The following is a 26,263-nucleotide window of genomic DNA, read 5'->3' on the forward strand; positions in this document are numbered from 1 at the left end:
ATGACATGCTCAAATTTGACCTGATTGAATTATGTTTTTATACTTCATTTTTAGCTGCTGCCATGTTCTTTTAATTCCTGCAGGATTGCATCTACATGAAAATGAAATCAGGGACATTGAATTAGATTAATGTAACAATTACTTTTTGGAAACACAATTTGCTAGCACTGCTTACTTTCTTAATCCCATATAAACCTATACCACTTGATCAATACAAGGGTAGTGTTGCAGTGTGTGTGTGCTGAGCGAGGTGCGATCCACGCGAGAGAAGGGGAGGGGCGAGTGCAGGTGCAGATGGGGGGGGGGGGGGGGTGAGCACGGAGGTGTGTGCGTGGTATATATTGTGTGTTCGGAGGACGGAGCACTTAGTTACATAAAGAGAAGGTGTCATTCCCAGAATAACTGTTTTGGAGTCATTCTTAATCCGCTCTGAAGGTTGAGGGTTTCCAACGGGAAGTGAACCCCGAAGGAGAATTCCCTTCGGCCCTGAAGGAAATCTTCCCTGCGCTTCTGACCACGGTCGGAAAGACGAGAGAAAAGAAAGGAGAAGTCTTCGCGCAGCGAAAGGTTCAACAGTAGACAAAAGTTCACTTTTAAAAACACAATTGCATGTATTAATATTAAACTGACCAACGTTTGCAAGAGGGGAAGGTTAACAAGAAAGTCCTCTAAACATTACCGACGTTAAATGCATATTTCCCCCAGATTGGTTCTGTACACTATGCAGCATTTCATGCAATTACACCAGGAATGACACTTCAAAAGTACACCTAAATATCGCCATTTTTTATTTCACTCCTTACACTATTTAAAAAGTTATTACAGCCAATATTTTATAACAATGATTTAAATGCAAACTTGCGCATTAACTTGAGCAGCTATGTTTTCCCACGCTAACTGTCTCTGTTTTGCAGATGCAGCGGTGTTGCTTTTCTTCTGGAATATGTGCTCATATTCACTGTAACTCTGCAGCAGCACGTCAAGTTCAGCTAGCGAAAAATACGCAGACCTCTTTTTTTCACGGTTGCCATGGTGACTCGTGATATCTGCGCTCCATTGATAATGGCTTCTTATAGTCGCGGTGCTCACGCTCACCTCCGAATCAGTCCACTCAGAGTTGATTGACCTAACTCGGATCAGCTTCTCTGAAACAGAAAACTCAGAGTTGTTAATCTCCTGATTGACCAACTCAGAGTTCAAGTTTAACCTCAGAGTTGGTTGAACCTCCTTTCTGAAACAGGCCCCTGGAGGATAGGGGTGTAACGATACACGTAGTTTAACCGAACCATGTTGGTATGTTTTTTTCTTCTCCCGCTTATACATTGTAACAACAAAGCTGCTTGTCACCTGCAGCGGGTATTTTGAATCATGCTGTGACTTCATCTGTGTTTACATTCAACATGAAATCATTTTATAAAGTAAAACACCAAAGCTTTTTCTGTGTAAAATGGTGTAATAGTGCGGTTGGTAAAAAATATGTTTGGTGAGTCAGAAATGACATTTCGGTCACTGGGCGGAGCCATTTTGGTTCCAATGTACCCCAAAAGGCCTCCATATGTACATCTGTGATTGGTCAAAAAAACAGCTGAGCAGTTAAAAACCCAGGTCACTTCAGAAATTTTAGTGCTGTTTTGATAAGCTGTCACAGGAAAACAGGTTGGATGAAATCTTAACTGCTTCCAAACCAGCTGAAAATGCCACAGATGCCTGAAAAACGTATATAAAGGGCCCTCATTTTCAAAATGTTGTTTCTAGGGGAAGGAACCCCCCTCAGTCAACACCTCGCACCTTTGGCGCTTAGCTACTAGGCTGTGCCCGGTAGTGATAGCCTCCTACTTTCTCTTCAGTAGCCTCCTACTAGCCTAAACCTTTGAGGCCCCTACAGTAGGTCTGTGAAGATTTTCATAAGAGGCGGGGGACAAGAAAGGACAACTTATTATGTTTTGGTAAGATTATTTTTTAGTTCTTTTTCCAAGGGCCTGTAAGAACATCATGTCGGAAATGATCTTTCTTTATTTTTCTGCAAAGACCCACTCCGATGAAAATCGTCTTTTGGCGTTTTTAACATTGCAGTATTGTTTTGGAGATGGACATTTATTCAGAGCATTTATGGTGTGAATATGAATATCTGCCACATGCAGAATCTCTGCAGCATCTAAAGCCTAATTTTTCCTGCATGTGTCTGTCAACATTGTTAACAGTAAAGTTTGTATGAATCGTCTAATAAGACAAGATTTGGGTTTTTGTAGTGAAAGAAGGAAGAGCTGTTTTGAATTTTAGGGGTTCATGTAGTTGTGTCCACATGTGGATCAGAAACCCATCAGAGATCATTTTAAAGTCAGAGGACTGTCGCTCTTGCTAGAAAAGGAGACAGAAACAGATTAGATTAGGATTAGACATCAAAGCCGTGAAAACAGTGTTTCCCGCTGCTGCCGGCTTCCTCAGATTTAGGAACTAAAGGGACAAAAATATTGAATACTCACATCAATACAAAGGTGTCCACAGTCACTGGTCCATGCAATGCATAGTGGTCTGTATTCGCCAATCTAGTAAACTTTGATGCACACTGTTTTTGCTCAGACTTCGAGGAAATTTCCAAGGCGCTGGATTTTGGAATAGTACATTCAGACAGCGTTATAAGATGGCGAACACCCTGTATAGTGCACTAAGTAGCAAGTAGTGAAGGAATTTGGACAGAACCCATGAGTGACCATGATGGACTTTAAATCATAGGGACTGATATGTCGCTAAACTACCTGCAGGACAGAATGTAGGTCAGCTCTTGTTTCTGTCCCCTCACCCACACTCGCCAGGTGTCTTCCCCATGTTACTGCAACACACAACGTGCAAGGACACACAAGCAAATGCTAAAAAGCACACAAACATGCTCCGAAGGACACATTCTAAAGGACACAAACACACTGTATGAAGGACATACAAAGACACACTCTGAAGGACACACAGACACTCTGACGACACTGAAGTACCCACTTAGACACTCTGAAGGATATGCAAAGACACAGGTTGCCTCCAAATTCCTTCACTACTCACTATATAGTGCACTATCCAGTGCATTCACCTTGTTGTAGTGCTGTCAGAATCTTTTGTAGTTGATGAAACAAAGAAAAACCAGAGGAACTGCAATTTAAATAGTCTTAGGACCTCCTGTTACTCCAGAGCGTTTGTCCCTGTGTCCTTCACAGTGAGTTTACAGTTGCATCTGGACACGCCTTTTGAACTGTAAGGTGAAGTGCTGACCAAAAATCAGCCTCTGGAGTCACAGTGGTAGCCACGGCAGTGGTGCACATGGCAACTGTTGCTACGGACAGCAATTTTTGTCGTCACTACAGCGCTAAGAGACGTTCTAAAGATAAACTAAGAGCACCAGCAGCAACTGGAACGGTGAAAGACACCATTTGTGCTAGCAACAACTGAACATCTGTCAGACACATCAGACCTCCATCCCCCCGGGGGGGGGGGGGGGGGGACTTGGGACAGGTAATGATAAACCTCTATAAGCAACATGTTATTAAACAAAATATGGCTTGATCTCTTGTAATTACTTAAAATAGTAAGTTGGTAGACCAACTACCATGAGTGAATTGCAGGGATAAAAAATGCCTCTGCTCAGTGGAGAACAATCCCACATTGACGAACAGTTTACATGTTTAATAAACAACTTTAGTATTTTCATATTTAAACATGACTTTTTGACTATTAATGTTTTGTAAATGCAGATCAATGGTCAGAACAAATCGTCACCAACTTCCATGTCATTGCTATGACATCATAAACGGGTTAATGAAGAATAATGCACCACATTTAGGGCTGTGTAGATAGCAAACCAAACACATCTTGCTATATGTTAGCAAAAAAATCAGAAAAAGAAAGTTTGTATTTGATAATAGTGGTTATGTTTTCGACTGTTACTTTAGCTCCAAGTTAGCTTACTTGTTTTTGTTTTTTTATTTCATTCTACTGTTATTATCAACCTTTTTTGAGAGTCACGGACCTTTTTTTTACACCTAAAAAGTGTAGTGGTATGTCTGCTACTCTTTTTGACCATTTTCTTCTCTTCTGGGTCTAAAATCATCTGCAGGTGCGTTGTTTACATGATCAGCTGTTGTCACATATCTTACTTGTTCACTGGTATTATTCTGTTAATTTTTTCTACTTAGCCCTTTCTTTACAGAATCAAGAGTGTAACTTGCAAATGCAATACAGTTTTGCAACTGATCTGACTGACTTTTCTTGGGTTTTTACATCATTGGACACTTTTCTTTAGAAGACACACCCCTGCAACTCCGTCTCTGCCGAAATCTCAACAACTAAAAACTGGGCTTTCATTAAAATCCATTTTTACTCATTCAATTACTTATACATATTTGGGGTCAATTGCAACATTTTCCAAACTGTCACAACGGCCCCCATGCAGGTGTGCTGCAACTGCCCCTAAGTGCTTTAGTGAGAAGGAAGCCAATAATATGGCTAAAAGCTAAAAGACATTCACATAATTAACATGAAACATGTTTGATAGGTTCAACTATAAAGCAAGCTATGCAGTTACAAGGATTTTGTGAATAAAAAATACTTTCTTACTTCAAAATAACAGTTTACCTTGTAAATTAGGCTGGTTGCTGGAAGACAATTGTTTATCACATGCAGGCTAGGCACTGAACTGAGCATGTGCGATGTAAATCAGATGAATCCTGTTCCTGATTGGAGAAATTGCAACTGTCTCCCCTACAAGTGGAATAAAAACCCAGTGGAAAAAAATCAACATTACAGCAGATAGATTAAGTGCAGTGTTTGACAAAGCCCTTTGCTTTCCCCTTTTTTAAAGGTTTTATGGTCAAAATGAGACGATTGTCACACAGGAAACTCAGACAAAATGATGACAGGTGCAAAAAGTTGCACGGCAACAGATTTGTCTGACCCTAAGCCACAAAACAAACAAACCACTTAAAAAATGCTAGGTACTATAGAGCCGCGAAGCTGAAGATAGAAAAAACAAAAGTTAAGACCTTTTTATTTAGGATTATTTCAACTCACGCTTAGAATTGAAATGGTACATTTGATATTTTTGTTACTTGTTCTTAAGTGGTTTCAACATTATTTTTGTCCATGAAACGATACTAAGCAAATACTTTTCTTCTCTGTATGATGGCAGTGTGACTCACAACCCAGCATTGAACATGTGAAACTGCACACAACCTAAAGCATTTTAAACAGCTTAATTAAACCATTCAACCCGTGACACTTACATCTACCTAATTACTGATCTATTGATTTTTGTCATCCCATAAAGTTAATTCAAAATTTGGTTGGATTTGAAAAAATCTGTTTGGATTTGGACAAAGAACTTTTTCATCACTGAGGCCTTATGCCTTTGTCCCAACTGTCCTTATGGGTGGATACGGGGTGTCTGCAGGTAAAAGAGCAAACCTGTACGGTACATGCAGGTGGCCTGCAGAACAGCATAGACCTCTCGATGAGCCTGCAGAGCTAAAGAGAGGTTGTAACTAAAGCATGCAAGCGGAAGCGCGCAAGTGTACGGGTGAAGTAGGTGAGCACTTACGTATCACATGCACACCCGTGCGTGCAGCATTTGCACGTTGTCAGTAAGGAGCCAGTACTCATACTATACCAGTGTTAGGCCGTCCGGGGCTTCGAGGCTTCTCTGAAAGCCTAAAAAAATATCTGAATCATGTGTCAATTAGTTTTTGTCCATGGACACTCATTAAATCATTCCAAATGGTCTGTCCATTTCCTTTTTTTGTGTTTATGATGGTTATGCTGCTTCCAGACGTATTTCCACATTGGAGCATTTAGCCAATCACATTTCAGCTGTTCTTTGTTCCCAGGCAGGGTAAGAACTAAAGAGGTCTTCACCAGAAGTTGTGTAGGTCCCGTAATGCAAAATCAATGTTGGACATCCATTTACTTCAACCAATCAGATTTTGAGTTGATGTCTGCAGGGCTTTCTAGAAGGCTTAGGCAACTTCACAGTTGGACAGAAATTTCAGGAATACTGGAAACATTTCCCACCTGCAGCCTTGTCCAGTTTGACACAGAGCCACGGAGAACTTTTTGATCTGTCTTGATTAAAAACAGAGCTGATGGAGGATTTTGCAGGACAATCTCCCACTGATCTCCTTGACTTCCTTCATCAGAAAAATCAGAGTGAGATCATGAAGAGGTGTACAGATTTGTGTGTTTGGCGCTGACCGTCCCCGTGTCCACGGCGTCTGTTGAGCGGAAATTTTCGTTACTAAAGCGAATTCAAACCTACGCAGAAACACATCTGGACAGACTGGACTCTCAGCACTGACCTTGATGGAATAGAAATGGACCTCTGGATGGAACTGAAGACAATAATCTACATGACAGGGTGATCGAATTGTTTTTGAGGAAAGAGAGGAGGATGGATTTTGTCTTCAAATAATCAGATTTTTTGATGAGTGAAATGATAAATATTATAATAAATAATATTCCAAATGTATCTGGTTGTTTTCAATGTTTGGCTGTGGTTGCATAACTAGATTTATTTACTGTTTTGTTTATTCAGTTTATTTAGAGGCATTTATTGTGGCTACAGTCTGTCCAGATGACCAAACTCCCAATGTTAAAGTGCCTAGGATAGCACAAGGGTTACACGTTACACATTTCAGTTCAGAACTCCTTTCAAATCTCTGAAAACATTGCAGTGAGGATCACCTGTTCTATCAGCAGGTTGAACTGCATCCTGTCAGACTTGTTTGTCTTCAACTCCACAGCAATCCTTGTGCATCCTAAGCACTTTACCATTGGGAGTTGGGTCATCTAGACCCACTAGACAGTGCTCTGAACCTTTTTTCTTCAATGATTTGTGATCTTCACTGGTGTCCATGGATTACATGAAATCTTTCCACCTTTATCCACCTTTGTCATGGTAGGGAGAACACGACACTGTTAGGGTGGGGTCATAGCATAGCACAAGGCTTAAGCAGAAGTCTGACGATTGTCTTTCTAATGGATAAGAGGAGTCAGACTCCATCCTGCTCTTTCAGCATTGTTTTCTGTCTTTGTACGTTAACTCATGGAGGAAGGAGGACTGTATAGAGTATCTTTGTAATGAGCGTTGCGGGCAGAGCGCTGTGACCGTCGTTCAGAGCTCTGTTCTCTGTGTTGTTTACAACAGACAGTCACAGGAGAGATGCTCTCCATGGAATGAGTGAGCCCACTGGGACTGTCTTTGGAGCAAATATCCTAATTTAACCTCTGCTGACGTCGGGCTGTGCACATTCACGGCTGCTCTGTCTCATCCTTTTGTCTCCTCATCTCCGTCCCCTTGTGATGAGAAACATATTTCTTGCATTTGGGTTTCTCTCCACGCCCCCAGCATCTATTCTCCCTTCCGTCTATGTGCTTCTCTTGTTCTGTCCTGTTCCCATGGAAACTGCTGGTCTTTCCGGTAAGGTGAGGAGAATTTGCTGCTTGTAAGTTGTGATGTAATGAAGCCTTCAGTTTCTGTTTATGGTCATGCTGGCGGTCAGGCCTCGCCCTCGGTGGTTGTGAGGGAGATAAAGGTTCAGATGCTTCTACTTCAGCTGCTCACCAGCTTCAGTTTGTGATTATAAGCTGCAGCTTCAGGGAATTCTAGCTGCTGAGACAAAACATAAATCAGGGTCAAATCCCCCCTCCCTATTAACAAAAACACGTCAGATTGGGGGTTTCAGTGGGTCAGAATCTAAGCAGAAACAGTCACAAAATCAGAAAGTTCTTGTGTTTATATGGATTGATCCTCCAGCTCTTTTTCACTCTGAGAGTACCTCAAGGATCAGTCCTGGGCTCACTTTCTTTCACCTTTTTCAACGAGATGGTGGCATTACTGAGCCTAAATCTGTTAGAACCTTCCAGTCCTCACCAGAGATCAATAGGCCTGTGACTGGACCGAAACACATTTCTATGAGAGGTTCGAACCATAGACCAGCTGAGCAGTGCCCCCTGTTCCCTTTCAGGTTTTGGTTGGTGTTGGTTTGACATTTATGGATCAAATACTGAAATAAACTTGATACAGTAGTGCCTAAGGGAAAACTTTTCCCCTTTTATTGCACTTTATATTTTGTAAGTTTTACTGCTCATTTGTGTCAGGAAATCCAGTTATGAAGGTCTCAAATGAAGGGGAAACCAAAGGACATACATTAAAAAACTGTATAAATAAAGTCAAACAAATGGTGACTTGATGTAAGTGAACTGTGACAAAAAGGATGAAAATGGTCATTCAGGTCATCTGACAGAGAACAAGTAAAACCCGTGACTTGCTGCTAACCAGCAGCAAACTGGGACTGGTGTGAACACGGCTCAGTGATCAGGGGTGAAAACCAAAAACAAACATGAATAAACCAGTATGCACAAATGAATGACTCAAATCATGAAAAAGAAAATAAGAATGTTTATTATACACAATGACAAAATTGCAACATAGATGGGAGTCAAACTGACATTAGAGCAACAGTCAGACATGGAGTTGGGAGTGTGATGGTTTTGGTTGTATGCGTCTTGGTGGAACAGTGAATTCTGGAAAATTTTGTTTGCATCTGTTAAAAAGCAGGTGGGCACGGCATCCCCTGTAATTGGATGAATGACATCTAACTTGAATTGATGGACCTCAAACCCTCGTGTACCTGAAAGCAGAAAATGTCCGGTAACTGAGACATGCTGGAGTCATTATGTTAGTGGTTGTAATCTTGGTTGTATGGTTGTAATATTGGGCTATATAAATAAAATTGAATTGAATTGAATAACTCAAGTTAGACTTTGTTTTCAGATTTACATAAAAATAAAGACATTATATAGTTTATAGATCAGTGCTTGATTACGGTGGCTGAATACTGCCATTGGAGTAAAAAAAAGAGCAGAAACTGCAAACAAAAAAACTTTATCAACAAAAATCTGACCACTTTTCTTAAACAATTTCATATTATGCATATTTAAACTAATTAAATCTCTGTTATAACATTTTAGTGACAGTTAAAAAAACGTCACTCGCTCTGGGCTATTTACTACACTTTTTTTTAATGTTCGAGCACATTTAGATGCTCCTTTCTGTTGTCTTTTGCTGCTATTAAAAGATTTTTATGGATAAAATTGCTTTCTTGTGTACTGTGATTACAGCATGGTTGTGTTTTTTTTATATGTGTGTGAAAGAGGTGCCTACAAGAAATGAAACCTGGGCATTAGTCAGTGTGTCTGCTATCAGCTGAACAGAGAAAATATGTTTCTCTTTTGATTCTATAATTGTAAATCTGACCCCAGAGGAGGTGGAGCTTCTGGTGAAGGCCGCTGTGGTACAGATCGTTTTTTGACAGGTTTTTTGAAATATGCAGAAATCCTTTTAAAATATAATTTTTATACTTGGAATAAAAAAACGACTTCTTTGGCTTTTTGATGTTTTTAACATGTTCTTGTGGCATTTTCTGATGGAGGACACATAAAACTGCTTAAAACTGCCTTTTTGTGTGTGTCTTCATTCAAATTCTTGTGAATTCAAATGGACATACGTCGCAAAACTGAAATGGAAACACTTTTTTCGAATAAAATTAGTCATGGAACCACAGGTAGCCAGTTTGTAGATAGTGATGGTGATGTGCTTCTCAGTAGAAACTGGCGGCCTTGGGCTCTGCACAGCGGGCGCCACCAGAGGTCCCACAGTATCACAGCTCATCAAAAGTTGAGCGTGCCATGCTGGATTGTTGAATCCACAGCTTCTATGTAAAATCACCAACCACCATTTTCCAAAACTCCGTCGTGTAAGGGGCTCGCCGCTCTGTGGCCTGAATAAGATGCCGACGTCTCCTTTGATAAATGATGATGAGCTAGTAGCGTGGCAGAAATGTGAATGTATCTGCCGTAAATCAAAGCATTGCTCACATCCGTCCCCATGTTTTTGAATGACTCATCTCGTGAGTTGATTTGTGTTTATTCGCATGGTTATGATTCACAATGGAATTGTGAAATTGTGTTTTGTAATAGAAACGCAGCTATAAAAACCCCCCAAAAAATTTAACTGTAAAAACAAGAAAATGAATACATTTGTCATGGTCTTTAGGGTTTAAATAAAGTTCTGACTGATTTAAATAGATCTGTGACATTAACAGGTATTCACAGTTAACCATTTTACATTTACTATATTTAAAAACATCTTATGATGTTTGGGATTCAGTCATTTTTCCTGGATTTTTTTCTTTCATCTTGCCCCTACCTTACCAAAAACTAAGAGAAATAAGGATATTGTTAGTTGTCAGTATTACAACAAAGCACCTTTTTAGGGTGAAACTATAGCAAAGAAATGCAGTTTTCATCAGAAACTTTGGTTTAACTGGAATTTAAAAAATAAAAAGAATGACTAATAAAATGGACCATTCCCAACCCTAACTAGGGTTGTAAACAAGATTGACATTAGATTGGCCAATCAGAAGATTGATTTACTTTCTATCTCCTAATTGTTTAAAGCACCCATCAAAAACCATTTGAGTGAAGTAAAGTGTTGAAGGCTGAGAGGGAAGAGGTGAGAATAGAGCATTCATGTGTTTATGCTCTCATCGATCTGCAGTGATGCTACAGAGCACTATTCTGCATACGCAAAGCAGGATTTCACTAAGACAATTCTGCTCCAATACAACTCTTGGGCCATTTTGACAAACATGTGACGCCATGCTGAAGGAAGAACCTGCTCTGGTTTCAGTTTCAGTCTTCCTTCTCCTTTCATCTCCCTTAATGGAATCATGTATGTAAGCTGACAGAAACCCGAACTGACTCCAAAGAAATGAAGTCGGAGATGTTCAGATCTGTCATACATTTGAATCCAAGCTGAATTAATCAAGAACTGCTTAGAGTGTGAACAGTAGCCATCGCTAACCATGAAGCTTTACTGGATGGACTGCAGCTCCTCTTCATTTCACATCCATCCTTGTGGCTGGTTGACATCAGAGGGACTGCTGTGGCTCTCAGACTTTCCATCTTTGGTATTAACGGTGTCTTCTCTGTGCTCCGCTGGGATCTGTTTGCCTGACACGCCTGCCTGTAGCATGTGTGTTAAATCTCTCCCTTCAGTCACAAGCTAAACTCCCAGAGGGGCTTTGTTGTGCTTCTGCATCAGAATCTCTGCCTTCAGCTGCCTTTTAATGAACAACAAAACCAAGAATGAACAAAATCTGAAACTGAAGGAACATGAAAGACCTACCTCCCCCCAAAATTCTAACCAAAATGTGAAGAAAGGAGAAACCAGAAGCACATGAAGATGGAGATCATCTGAAACCATGGAGTTGTGCTTGCAGACTGAGCTGAACCTCTTTCTGTCACAGTATAAATGTTTATCCATGTTTGCATCGAGCCTTATTTATTTACATCAGAGATGGAGTTTTTCATGAAAGTTAACAACTGTGCTGTAACAAATTAAATTCATTTGTGTCTAATAGATGTAGATGCTGGATCCTGAGATCCTCTAAGGACCGGGAATACAAGGCCATGTACCACAAGCTTGAGAGTTTTTCATGACTTTATGTTTCTGTATTTGAAAAAAAAATCGGAGGAAAGGAACAGAATTAAAACACAGAAGAATCAGAACTGGTGCTTCTGGCTTGCCAAATATAAAGAGCACAGGACGACTGTGAAGTTATAAAACTCAGTATACGGCAAGCGGTGGAGGGAAACCCAGGTGAAGAGTAAGCCAGAAGTCATATTAGAAAAGTTGATTTTTTTAAAACATTTTTTAATAGCTAATATAACAACAGGTGTGGGACAAAAGCACAAAAACTGGACTGTCTCCTGTGACGGCACTAGCAGGAAGCAGATGAGGAAGCATGCAAAGCGAGCCAATGGCGAGAACCCAGAGACATCTCTTTAAATACTGAATCAATTACCTAAAGTGCAGGCAGCTGTGGCAGCTCCAACAGAGAAGTGCAGGAAGGGGCGGGAAATCCAGGGAGCCAAGACCAACCTGCACAGAAAGAAACCAACCAAACAGTTAAAGCATATATTCCATAAGTCTCCACTGGTTCAGATTCAGGAAGCAGCAGCTTCGAATCCAAACATTAACACAGAATTTACATATGCAAACTGGTGAGTTTTCAGAGTAAATTATTAATAAAATGTTAGCACTATTTTTAAATGCTGAATGCTAAAGGCTGTGAGCATTGATCAAAACTATAACCCTCTACCTGCTGATCTAAGGTACTTTAAGGAAGCTAAGGAAACAGCATTGCACAGGTAACTGCTGCTGAGATTCAGACTCGAGTAACCAGGCATTCATGTGACGCACCCTGTAACTTGTTGAAAGGAAATTGCTCCGAGCTTCCAGATTAATTGAACATCGTATTACTTATATTGTGTCCCTACTGCAATCGTGTGGTGGAGTTCACACCCAAGTTGGCCAATTTGACCTCTGTCTCCGTTTCTGTGGTGGGGGTCCGGTGTATGGGAGGGTGGTTGCTCCTGGATATTTGTCTGACGGTGAGGCTCTTGGATCAGTGGGGTTGCTGCACTCTCTGCCCCTAGCTCTGGGGTGTGGGGTGCCGGGCCTCCTGCTTTTGCTGGAGCAGTCAGTGTGATCAAGGTTTACTCTAAGAGGCACACATTCATTCAACGCACCCGCTTATTCACCTTTGCACAAATACGGGCGTTGGTATTGTTTTTTTCTCTCTCTTTTTCGACAACCCTCTTTATGAATAACGGTAACGCGAATATTGTGTGTACCTGTCTATGTGCAGAAATCTTGGGAGAAAAAAATGTAATCATTGATACATGGTTATACTTCAAACCTGTAAATAGTTGTGTGAAGACTACTTTTTTGTTTGTTTTGTTGCTGTCTGAACTAAATTATGTAACTTAATTTACTTACAACACTTTAAAATTTTTAATTTTGTGATATCGACTACCCCCCCCTGTAATCCATTATCCCGCCATCTCTGACATCCCACTCTGTTTCTTTCTCTCTTCTTTTGTTTCCTTTTTCCATCCGGTCCAACAAGGAATGCATACAAATATAATTTTCATAAATAAAGCTTAGCCTCAAATACAAAAGGGGTTTATACAAATATGCACTCAGTCTGTCTGAATATCCATAAACCTCTATTGTAAAAATGAAATCTGTCCAATACAAGAGACACTCAACTCTGATCTGCTTGCTCAGCTGTTGGACAGGACAAGTTTAAAAAAAAAGCAATACAGCTCATACCGGGGGTCTAAGGTTTTAATTTAATTAATAAACCCCGTCTTCTCCACGGTATACATGGATACCATGTCTTTGGTCACATGCGAAGCGACCGCTTCCATGATTGTTCTCCACTGTGCCCCTTTCCTAGGGATGGGTACCGAGCCCTGGTATTGAATGAGCCCCGTGGCAACAATCTTCAAGACCGCAGTCTCAATAAGATCTGACCTCAACGGTTCTGCTATCGGTACTGGAGAAGTCGCTTTTTTTTGTGTCCCACAAGATATAAACTAGAGCTGTGACGGGTTGGGATTTCTGATCACAGCGCTGATGAAGCAGCAGGAGTTGCAGTGAACCCCACCCTGAGCTTGGGTACACAGCCCCAACAACCACAGATATGCTGAGCAAGGCAGCAACTGACCTGAAAGACATATCATGTCTAGTATGAACACTAGGCAACCCCGACACCAGCTACAACGGCTAAGTGATGTACCGCCTGAAAGTCTTCTGGAAACTGTGAATGAAGCATTGAGGGTAATTCCTACCACAACAATCACAGAAACCAATGAACTGGTTTACACTTCAGCAGCAGTGATTCTTGAGAGGCTTGGCTATAAGAGCAACCACGGGAGAAAACATTACCCACCATGGAAGCAACGGTTAGAGGCCAAAATCAAGGCAACTCAGAAGGATGTGAGTAAGCTGACAGAGGCTCAAAGAGGTACAATGAGAAACCAAGTACCTAAGAGATACAGCCAGATGCCCATACCTGAAGAACTGGAAACTGCCAAACAAAGGCTCCTAGCCTTGAGTAGCCGCCTAAAGAGGTACACAAGAGACAATGAAGCCAGACGGATAAACAGGCTGTTCGCAACTCAACTTACGAAAGTGTACGCTCAGTGGCAGGGTCAAAACAGCCGAGTAGACCCACCAAGGCTGGAAACTGAACAGTACTGGAAAAGCATATGGGAGAAAGAGGCAGCACATAATACCAATGCCCAGTGGCTGGTCTCTCTGAGAAAAGAACATAGGAACCTCCCTGAACAGAATCCAGTAACCATCACAGTGGCAGACATCCAAGAAAGAGTCTCAGGTATGAAGAACTGGAGAGCACCGGGCCCTGACATGATACATGCCTACTGGCTAAAGAAGCTCACAGCACTCCATGAGCGTCTGGCAGCACAAATGAACCAGCTGCTAAGAGATGGGACTCACCCCAAATGGCTAACGGAAGGGCGAACGATCCTGATCCAGAAGGATCCCTAAAAGGGCGCAGTCCCATCCAACTACCGGTCAATAACCTGTCTGTCCACAACATGGAAGCTCATGTCAGGCATCATTGCAACCAAGATAAATAGGCAGATGGATCAATACATGAGCAACACACAGAAGGGTATTGGTAGAGACTCCAGAGGAGCCAAACACCAACTCCTGGTTTACAGAACAGTCGCTAAAGACTGCAGGTCACGACACACCAACCTGTGCACAGCCTGGATTGATTACAAGAAAGCCTATGACTCAATGCCACACACACAGATCACTGAATTCTTAGAGCTGTAAAACATCAACGGGACTCTAAGAGCCTTCATAGGAAATTCGATGAAGCTGTGGAAAACCACCCATGAAGTCAATGTGAAGCCACTTGCACAAGTGTCCATCAAATGTGGGATATACCAAGGTGATGCTCTGTCCCCACTGCTGTTCTGCATAGGTCAGCCAAATAATCAACAAGACTGGCTATGGATACCGACTCAGAAATGGGGCCAATATCAGTCCCCTCCTCTACATGGATGACATCAAGCTAAATGCTAAGAGCGAGCGAGACATTGACTCCCTGATCCACACCACCAGGATCTACAGTACTGACATTGGGATGTCATTCGGGCTCGAGAAATGCAGCCGGATGGTGACAAAGAGAGGCAAGGTAGTCCACACAGGAGGGGTCTCACTCCCAGAAGGAACAATAGCAGACATTGAGGACAAATACAAGTACCTTGGAATTCCACAGGCAAATGGCAACCTGGAGCAGGCAACAAGGAAAGATGCAACAGCTAAATACCTCCAACGAGTAAGGCAAGTCCTGAGAAGCCAGCTCAATGGCAAGAACAATAAACAACTACGCACTGCCAGTTATCAGATACCCTGCAGGAATAATAAGATGGCCAAAGGAAGAGATACAGACCACGGATGTTAAAACACGAAAGCTCCTCACCATGCATGGAGGGTTCCATCCCAAATCCAGCACCCTGAGACTGTATGCTAGCTGCAAGGAAGGAAGCCGAGGACTAGTGAGCGTAGAAGCCACTATCCAGGATGAAACATCCAAGATCCATGAATACATCGAGATCAAGGCCCCAACTGACAGTGTACTCAGTGAATGTCTCAGGCAGTGGAGAGTAGAGGATACATTGCTGGAGGACTGATCCTCATTGGAGGACAAATCCCTGCATGGGATGTACCACCCGACCATAACTGAAGTGGCTGATATCAAGAAGTCCTACCAATGGCTAGAAAGGGCTGGACTACAGGACAGCACTGAAGCACTCATCCTGGCAGCTCAGGAACAAGCCCTGAGCACCAGAGCCATAGAGGCTCAGATCTACCACACCAGACAAGACCCAAGGTGTAGGCTGTGCAAAGAGGCGCCTAAAACAATCCAGCACATAACTGCAGGGTGTAAGATGCTGGAAGGGAAAGCATACATGGAGCGCCACAATCAAGTGGCTGGGATAATATACAGGAACATGTATATATTCTCAAGGTCAAAATGGGAAACACCTCCGAAGGTGGTAGAGAATGAGAGGGCAAAGATCCTGTGGGACTTCCAGATCCAGACTGATAGGATGGTAATGGTGAACCAACCAGACATTGTAGTGATGGATAAAGAACAGAGGAAAGCCGTTGTGGTGGATGTGGCAGTGCCAAGCAATGGGAACATCAGGAAGAAGGAACATGAGAAACTGGAGAAATACCAGGGACTCAGAGAAGAACTGGAGAAAGCATGGAAAGTGAAGGTGACAGTGATGACTGTGGTAATTGGAGCACTCGGAGCAGTAACCCCCAAGCTGGAGGAGTGGCTACAATAGATACCTGGAAAGACCTCAGACCTTTCAGTCCAGAAAAGAACAGGAACAGCTAAGATACTGCAGGACCCTCAAGCTCCCATGCCTCTGGTAGAGGACCCGAGCTTGGAGGAGAAACCACCTGCAGAAGGGTGAGAGGGGCGTTTTTTTTTTTAATATACTGTATATATTCAAAAGTCTTAACAAACCAAAGAACTACTTAAAAAAAGTTATTTTTTAAATGATGTGCCTACTGCTCCACATCTTAATTGAAAATGGCTGAGATTATAGTTGCAATATTCAGTGAAAATGTCAAAACTTGTGTTTTTTTAAACTGAGTCAGAAGGAAATAATTTCTAACCCCTCTTGTATTTAGAATGCAATAATAGCAGCCTTGTTTTCGAAATTTTTAGATGTGGAAACAACAGTTTTTTTGAATGAGTTTGCTCTGCCACTACGTCTTCTAATTGCCTGAAATAAGTATAAGTTAAATGGCGCGATGTGCACGCCATCACACTACGGGGGTGAAATTCCAGTAATGGATAATGTCATCCACTGACACGTTTTGCAGCGATTGAGGCAATGCCTTTCTGATGGCCGTGCAACCAATGCGACTCGAACGGTTACAAATCGCTTTAAAGTATAAACCAGGCCTTAGAGTCACCTGCTACTACTTTTTATCTGTATCGACTTTCATATTCTGTTCAGGCGAAACATCTGATCAGTTCTATCTGGTTTTATTATCCATAAATGTTTTTTTCCTCATTTTAAAGGATCCTGTTTTTTGTGCGCCAACCTTGAGTGGGTGCCTTAAACCAAATTTGTTCATATTGCTTTTATCTTCTGTCAAACGTCTTGAAAAACAGTCCTCCTGGGATTTTTGCTGGAGATTTTTCTGCCCCGTGAAGCACTGCTTCCTCAGCATCTCCTCTCCTCTTGCCCCTGAGGGTTCACCTCTCTTTCAATGTGGACACAGTTTTTTATCCTTTCCCCTTTCAGTCTAGCCATCCCTCTGCTTCCCACTCCCTGCATCCGTTTCTTCACTTTGCATCATCTACCTTGTTGATTCTTCTCTGCCCCCATGAACTGTTGAAATCTACATTTTATCGCTTAAACCACCCCCTTTACTTTCTTTTTGTCTGCTGTTTGTTAAACATGCAGCCTGCTGCTGGTGACACCAAGAGTCAGATTTATCAACATTTACAAATCTGTTCATTATGACAGAGTTTTAGGGCCACCAAAAAAAAAGTAAAATTACGAGATTTTAAGTCGTAGATTTACGAGAAAAAAACGTGGAAGTGAGCATACACTACAGAACAGCAAGTGAACGTCGCGCAGCAGCAGAGCAGACCGACTAAACTTAGTTAAACAGGTGAGCTGAATGTTTATTGATAACGTTCCAACTGTTTGGAAGCTCATTTGTTTGATTTATGATTTATCAATGTTTTATTTATTGATGGGTGGTTTGCAGGATCTCTGCAGCTGTTGATTGAGACGTCGGTGTCCCTGCAGCTGTCCACCTGAATCCTTTCTTCCTCCCCCAAAGACCAGATCTCTATGTTTGTGTGACGCTTCCGTCTGAGGAGGAAGGAGCACTTTTTGGCATTTTCAACGTTTTAATGCTAATATAACAGACTATTTTCATTCCTTTTATGTCGAAACGGGACGTTTCATCTGCAGGAGGGGGCGTATGTAACACTGTTTACTTCCACATTGGTGTTTGGATGACAGGTTCATGACGTAAGGTGACAAATAAACTTCAGGTTATGTGAATGAAAAGAAAAATAAAGGCTGCAGAGGTCCTCTATACCCAAACGTGTTTCTGAGCTCCTTTTTTCACATATGAAACTCTGCTTTACTGACACCGAACCCCGGAAAGACGGCTACACTGACAATAATCTGATTTTAAATCGCCAAAAGGTTCCGAATCGCTTTGTTTTTTAAACCTATCCGGAAATAAAGCTTCACAAAATGCTCCACATATTTCATCTTCTAGCTATGCTCAGATAAACAGAAAACTTTAGTGTTTTTTCCTCGTTAATCTATGACTTTTTTCTCGTAAATTTACGACTTAAAATCTTGCAATTAAAGAGTTATGACTTTCTTTCTCATAAAAGTCGTAATATAAAAAATTAATTTTTTTGTAAACTGGCCCTAAAACTCCTTCGTAGTTCATACCTCAGTCCGGCTGGTATTTTAGTCCGAATGGGTTTTTAAAAAAATGACACAAATAAATCCATAACAGAGGTAGTTCAGAAACTAAAATAGTGTTCCCTCGCTGTATTTTGTTTACCTTTTCATCAATATTTGTTTTAACTGTCTTTATTCAGTGCAATTTTGCATGCTGTTTTTCTGCATCCGGATTGGCTGTTGACCACTGTCAATCAATGTCCTCTTTGCCGTGTCTCCTGTCCAGAATGTGTTCAGTTTGCCACATTTACATAAATCTTCAATCATGATCAGATCTTCGTTTTCACTCTTATTACCCTGGACTCATTTTTCTATGAAGGTTTGAACTTTGAGAGTTGGGTCAATATAGATAGATAGATAGAATAAGATATAAGGATATAAGGGTTAAACAAGAGAGAAAAGTGTGAAAATGTTGACGTCTGTCTGAAAAACATTTATAAAGAGTCTAATGAGGGGTTTAACAGCCTTCAAACATCTATGATCTCAGCAAGGACACAAATGTTTAAACGAAATCCATCCATAAACCCTCTGACCAAAACATGAGACTTATTCAAACGGTGAGTCTGGAAGAAAATATTATGGGATGTAATTAATATGAAGCAATGCAAGCTAACTGTTTCTCCAATAAATACCAGTATTTTCACAACCATAGGGTGCACTGGGTTATAAGGAGCGATCTCAGTTATGGGTGATTTTTTTCAGTCTTTGACGCATACAAAAGGCGCACTGGGTGTTAAGGCGCAGGCACTTTAACACCCCAATCGGACCCTCAGAGCCTCCAGAGCAGGTTCATAAATAGAACCAGTCTCCGTTTTTTTTCAGAGGAAACCTTTTTTTTTATTACTGTTGTCCCTAACTCTGACCTTGGAGGAGTTTGGTGAGGCCATGGAGAAGGACTATCGGTTGGCCTCGAAGAGATTCTGGCAAATTTTCCGGCGGAGGAAGCAGAGAATGAGGACTTTGGGGTAAGGCTGTCTATCAGCCAAGCTGAAGTCACTGAGGTAGTCAAAGAGCTCCTCAGTGGCAGGGCTCCGGAAGTGGACGAAGTCCGCCCTGAGTACCTCAAGTCTCTGGATGATGTGGGAGTGTCTTGGGTGACACGTCTCTGCAGCATTGCGTGGCAGTCAGGAACTGTACCACTGGGTTGGCAGACAGGGGTGGTGGTTCCCCTTTTTAAGAAGGGGGACCGGAAGGGTGTCTTCCAACTACTGGAGAATCACACTCCTTAGCCTGCGTCCCCCATGGTATCCTCTGGAGGGTGCTCTGGGAGTATGGGGTCCGGGGAGCCTTACTGAGGGCTGTCCGGTCTCTGTATGACCGGAGCAAGAGCTTGGTTCGCATAACCGGCAGTAAGTCAGACTTGTTCCTGCTGCATGTTGTTCGTAGTTTTTATGGACACAATTTCTAGGTGCAGCCAGGGACTGGAGGGGGTCTGATTCGGGGACCACAGTATTTCATCCCTGCTCTTTGCAGATGATGTTGTCCTGTTGGGTTCATCGAGCCAGGACCTCCAGCTTGCATTGGGGTAATTGTGGCAGAGTGTGAAGCAGCTGGGATGAGGGTCAGCACCGCTAAATCTGAGACCATGGTTCTTGACCGGAAAAAGGTAGTTTGCCATGTCTTGGTGGGTGGAGTGTCCCTTCCCCAGGTGGAGGAGTTTAAATATCTTGGGGTCTTGTTTACGAGTGAGGAAATACCGGAGCGTGAGATGGACAGGCAGATCGGAGAAGTATCCGCAGTCATGCAGTCGCTGTCTCGGTCCAATGTGGCTGTGGAGTTGAGCCGAAAAGGAAAGCTCTCAATTTACCAGTCAATCTTCGATCTCTCGGCTGGCCTGGGAAAGCCTCAGGGTCCCCCCCAGAAGAGCTGGAGGAAGTGCCAGGGCGAGGGAAGTTTGGGCATCTTTTCTTGGACTGCTACCCCCGGGACCCAGTTCCGGATATGCAGAGGAAGATGGATGGATGGATGTTCTCCCTAACTGAGTAACACAAGCTAAATGCTCACACACTCACTTGCATCAAGTGTCTCCACCTCTCCTTCTTTAACACGTGCTAGCTAGCGAAGACAGAAAATCAAATCCTTTAAAATCCTCATTTCTGTATCTGAAATGAACAGCTGGATTAAATTTCTAACAAAAACGCCATGTTTCCTTTCGTCATTATCAGAGTCTGTCTAGTGCCTGCACGGCTCAGAATGATGCCGGCTTTTCAGCACTATGAAAGCAGTGCAAGCAGACAGGTTAGCCCAAGCTTCTACAATCCATTCACAAACTGTGGCGTAACTCGCCCGGCGCTGCCTCCCACAACAATAAAAGATGACTTTTCCTGCCCCCTTGTGCGTTTTACTACCGTGCTGCTCCTGTTCATGAAAGTAAGGTGGTCGAAAGTAAAAAGCTTCCTGTAAGCATTACTGCCCTCAGTCAATGGCGGTGACGGCAGAGAAGCTTCTCCAAGCTGATTGCTGATTGTTAATCCATCGGTCAGTCGCCTTTTTTCCGTAGAAATTCAGCTGCGTCATCTTCACTGTTGGAGTTTGTTTTCCAGCTTCCTCCACTTGTGAACCATGGATTTATTCATCTTGAATTCTTTGCAGCTGCTACCATGTTCCTCCGTGTAGCTAATAGGTTGCTGTTTAAACTGTGCTTCAGTCATGTTGTAAACAGGTGTGGGGACCTGGGGGTTGGCCCTGCCTCTGGCCTCTAAGACTCATGGGAAATATGGAATCCCACAACATAAGTGAGAGAGCTGTGCAGAGAAGTGACTTTCATGCTGTTTTGCTGTTTGTGTTATCAAAAATAATGGGCAATTACACCATTAAGAAAAGTGAGTAAACTGCTACTCAGTTAATTTGTTCCTCTCTGAGACTGAATAGGGGCATTTTTCATTGCCTTACAGCATTAATTTTTGCTGTATGGTTGTGAATTAATATTATTTGCTTGATGGAACTGCACTAGTTCCAGCAGTAGCTGCGGCAGATTGTAAGGAAAAATATTTTGCTATGATGTTATGTAGCTTTAACATACAAAAAACCTGTATGTAATCATACATATTTATATTGGTTTTTGTAGTAGCCTTGTCATTTTCATTAGATGAGATATAATAAAAGTAAAAACAGCATATAAAGATAGCATAATTACCCAGTAAGGTATATACATTTTATTTGCAGAAATCTACATTTAATGATTTATTTTCATATTTGAAAAGCAAATGTCTGGAAAAAAGACATGTAAGAAAAAACGATAAAACTGATATGAAACATGCATGGAAAACATAGTGGCTTTTTATATTTCTTATATTCCACATAGTCGATTTTAAAATGACACATACATATTTCTTTTTAATGTCACGTATGAAAAGAATGATAAAGAGGCTGTTTTCAGGAGATTCTCATATAAAGGACTTTTAAGTCTTATAAGATGCTCAATATATGTAAAATATACTGCAGGAGATCCAAGTTTCTAATAAGTTTTCTCTAGTTCTTTCCTTATGGGTGCATCACCTAAACCTTGCCATTCTGACCTGCATCTTTTAAAATTCAGAAATCCCGAGCTGCATCATTTAAACTACAGAAATTCCAAAAGGCATCATTCCGAAATGCATCATTCAAGCTTCAGTAATTCTGAGCTGCATCATTTAAACTTTGGATATTGCGACCTGAGTTATTTTAAACTACAGACATTCTGTGCTGCATCATTTAAAGTTAAACATTCCGAACTGCATCTTTTAAACTTCGGACTTTCCAAAGTGCAGTATCTATTTTTTCAACTAAACATTAGATAATCCATAGTTTCCTCAAAAGCAATATTTGTTCTGAGCACATTCTATCATGTAAATGAATCCTCACAGATATGTTATAAGCTATTATAGTAATTAGCATTCAGTGCTAAAAATGTAATTTATCTAAATATTTGGATGTGACTAATATGAATATTAATGAAAGGATACGCTGATTAAAAAAGCTATAATTTATTTTTATTAAATTTGGCTGTTAGTTTAGTGTATTTGAACTAATTACTGGTTTCTGAATTTAGGAGACTGATTGCAGTAAAAAGATAATCAATAAAGAGACCAAATCATGATTTTTTTTAAATTCAATTTTCATTTATTTCTACTCTTATTTCAACATTATGACATTCAAATTAAGGCCCATATTTTCATTACTATATGAAAAAAAGAAAGTATTTTTTCCAAGATAAATGTACATGCTGCACACATTAGCTTTTCCTATAACTTGAACTTGACTCACAGGATAATGATTTAGCCGTTTTCTTGCTTTACCTTTTCCTATAAGAAGAATCTGTCTTATTATCTTCTAAATTAAAAAGGACCCGGTGAGTTTTCACAAGTCTGAAATAGTATTTTAATCATATTTCTCTGCAGAACAAACCTAGACTGATGTCAGTGTTGTATTTTTCTTTTAGTATCTAGAGAGCAAAGAAAAACAGCAAGGAACTATTAAAACCTTTGTCAAATAACACAATATTATAATTTACCTTAAACAATCTGTTTTTTTTTATACTAAAGATTGGCATTTGTACAACATTATTAGCATTTTTCATGTAATAAAAACTACTCTGTGTTCATACGAATAATGAAGCAGTTGAATTGTACTTTTTTTAAAAGCTGAAATCTACAGAGGGTCATGAACACATCGGAGAATCAGCATCATTCATTTATGAGCCAGATCTGTGATGTATTTTTGTCCTCATCCGACCTCATGCACTTCCTGAAAATGAGATGTCTTGAAGGATTTGTGGTGATTGGCTGACTTGAAGCCCCCCCCCCATTTCTCCTCCAAATGCCTCCTCTCTCTCAGCATCTCACTGCACCTCCTTCTACTCATTTTTCTTCTCTTTCTGCTCGTCCCGTCGGAGCATCTGAAAATAGCAGCTGAGGGAAAAGTGGGTCAGGCGCCGTGAAGATGGTGAATTCATTTGTGTGTGTTTGCAGACTTGCAAGCTGTCAGTGCTGCACCTCCAGCATTTTAAATAAACAGCCAATTACAAAGAGCAGGTTTTCTCTGCAGAGCTTCACATCCAGGATTTGGGTTTCAGCTTTTTTCATTGCAGCCACTCAGTACACAATTACATAATCTAAAATGAATGTATTTTAAGAAAATACATTTTTCTTAAAAAGTCCTGCAATATTTGTTAGTTTCAGTGACAAACATTCTGTTGAAATTGTGCATGAACACCTTTACAGACTCATCAACTAAGGCACATTGAAGAAGGTTCATTTTCCTCATGCTTAGATGCTCAAAGCTTACAGGCAGACGGTTTGAGAGCTTGCATTTTCTTTTTGGCCTAATTGGAACAAAAAGAAGAACAAACGAAAAGAGGCTGAGCTGTTACTGTAGAGGCTACACCCGCATGTTTCAGCCAAACAGCTGCTTTTGTAAACACAAGTTAAAATGAGTTTAACACATTTTCTGACTGAAGACCTTCCAAAGCGGAAAAGCTGTTTAGGCCCGACATACCCCTCAGATGGAATAACTGCTGTTGCCGCCGCCACCGCCGGAGGTCAACAACATTAGGAACCATGGCTCCTTTTAATAACGGAAGGCATTGAGGCCAGGAAACCCCACACCAGCACACGCCCACCTCCATGTCTGACTCTGAAAGTGTCACATTTGCAGACAAGCATCTTCCAGAAAGTTCCTCTTCTGTCTCATTTGAATCTTTGTCCAGATGTGTGGATTATCCAGATGTTCCATGTTTGTCCAAAAGTCTCTGCCTGTGTCCGAACTCCCTCCCTAATACCTAACTACAAAAAAAAAAACTGTACAGTATGGGACAATCTAGAGTCAGGTTGGGACGGCTGGTGAGCACGAAGGACCCAAAATGCAGAGACTGGCGGCACACAGTTCCAGGGCAAGGGATTTAATAACTAACAAAAAGTGCTGCAGAGCAGGAAAACAAAACTAAACTTACTTTGGGCAAACCGTGAAAACATGGCAGAAGACGGTCAGGGAAGAGACGGTAATGGACCAGCACAAGAGTAAAGGCAGAGACAAGACTTATATACAGACAGGACTGATCAGACACAGGTGACAACGATCAGGAGAGATGGAACCAGGGAAGTAAAACACAAAAACATGACATGCAGGGAACCTTCAAAATAAAACAGGAAACAGAACTCAAAAATGACAGAAACAAAACTGAAATCTAAAGCTAAGACAAAGACATCTAGTGCCCTGAATTTTAAAAGCAATTCAGACACCATGCTCTCTACTTTTTTTCAAAGACAAATATGACATCACTGATTTCGAGAAGTAAAAAACCTAACAAATATCAAAATTTTATGAAAAAAATGTATTAACCCACCTTGTTCTGAAAATGTAAACCTTTAAAAAAATCCAAATGAAAATTTTAACGTGAAAAATCTTTCAAACAGAAGCTGGGTGGCTCAGTTGGCTGGACTGGCGTGCCAGAAACCGGGGGGGGGGGGGGGGGGGGGGGGGGGGGGGGGGTGATATCTATACAGAATCGGTCAAGGCCCGGGTTAACCATGACTGCCATCGGTGGTGTTCACCGACATCGTGCCAGTGGAAATTGGACTACTGTTGGTAAAAGAAGAAGAGAAGGAAGCCACGTCTGTTGGAAGAGAGAGAAGAGGAAATCCATGAGTGTTGGACTGAAAATAGGGACTTTGAATGTTATAACTACGTCAGGAAAAGGTAGAGAGTTAGTTGACATGATGTAGAGGAGGGAGGTAGACACGCTGTGAGTCTACTTTCAATCCTGTGATAGAAAATGACAAACTTTTGTTTGAGCAAAATGACTGTAACATTGTTGGGCACAAGTCAGCCATCCCATAATGCTGACAGGAACACATTCCTGCAGAGCACACCAGAACCTGTGTTTCCCCTGAAATAGTGGTTCCACACAGACATCTAAAAGTTACCCCTCCCCCGCTGAAGAACAGCAATGTGATGTCAGTTGAAGGTCCAACTCAAACTCTCACATTTGTCTTTTCAGGATTCAAGTGCCCTGTCTGCTCCAAGTCTGTGGCGTCCAATGAGATGGAGGTTCACTTCATCATGTGTTTAAGCAAGCCCCGCCTCTCCTACAATGGTGAGAAATACGGTCTTTGTTCTCCATTTTGCATTTTTTACCACGTGTGGCTGTCCTGTTGTGATTTCTGATGAGGGGAATCTCTGGTAACATCTGTGTCCAGAGCCGGTACCATGACACAGAAAATACCTCAAAACAACCCAACAAGGTACCCCATCCATTCATAACAACCCAGCCGTTAACCCAGGTTGCAGCCCCCACATGTGGCAGCCGTCCGTTCACCCTCAGTATGTCTGCAAACGTTTCAGCAGTTTAAACATTTCCCTGAAGAACTTCCAGGGAGAACTTCTTTGACTTTTAGATTCTACCTCTGACAGCTGTCAGTTGGATTGTTCTGACTGAAATGGATTGGTATTGTAGCGGGTTTTAATCCTGGTTATCTTGCTGTTGATTGAGGTTTCGTCCATCACTTGAAATGATCGTACATGCGCATATCCGTCCAGCAAATGTCGGTAACGCTTCCTTTTACAGTACAGTACTTACAGTGTACTTAAGTGGTATTTACATGGTACTTATAGTGTAACTACTGGGTACTTTCAGGGTACTTACATGGTACTTTTTATGGAATTTACTGGGTACTTACAGTGTGTTTACATGGTACTTTCTATGGGACTTTACTGAGTACTTACGTGGTACTTTTTGTGTCTACTCTGTACTTACATGGTACTTACTGTGTATTTATATGGTACTATTTGGTTCATACCTATGTGTTACATACTGGGTATTTATAATATTCTTACTGGGTAT

At 41.4% G+C, this 26,263-nt stretch overlaps 1 protein-coding gene across 1 annotated transcript in view; it reads left to right on the forward strand.

Annotated features, from left to right (window-relative positions):
* znrf1 (zinc and ring finger 1) overlaps positions 1-26,263 on the forward strand; it is a 51,771-nt gene that overhangs the window by 11,744 nt on the left and 13,764 nt on the right. Inside the window, exon 2 of the mRNA XM_023955491.1 lies at positions 25,421-25,516. Coding sequence (XP_023811259.1) covers positions 25,421-25,516 — 96 coding nt within the window. The remainder of the gene's footprint in view (positions 1-25,420; positions 25,517-26,263) is intronic.

Source organism: Oryzias latipes, chromosome 6 (assembly GCF_002234675.1).
Source record: "Oryzias latipes chromosome 6, ASM223467v1".
Taxonomy (NCBI): domain Eukaryota; kingdom Metazoa; phylum Chordata; class Actinopteri; order Beloniformes; family Adrianichthyidae; genus Oryzias; species Oryzias latipes.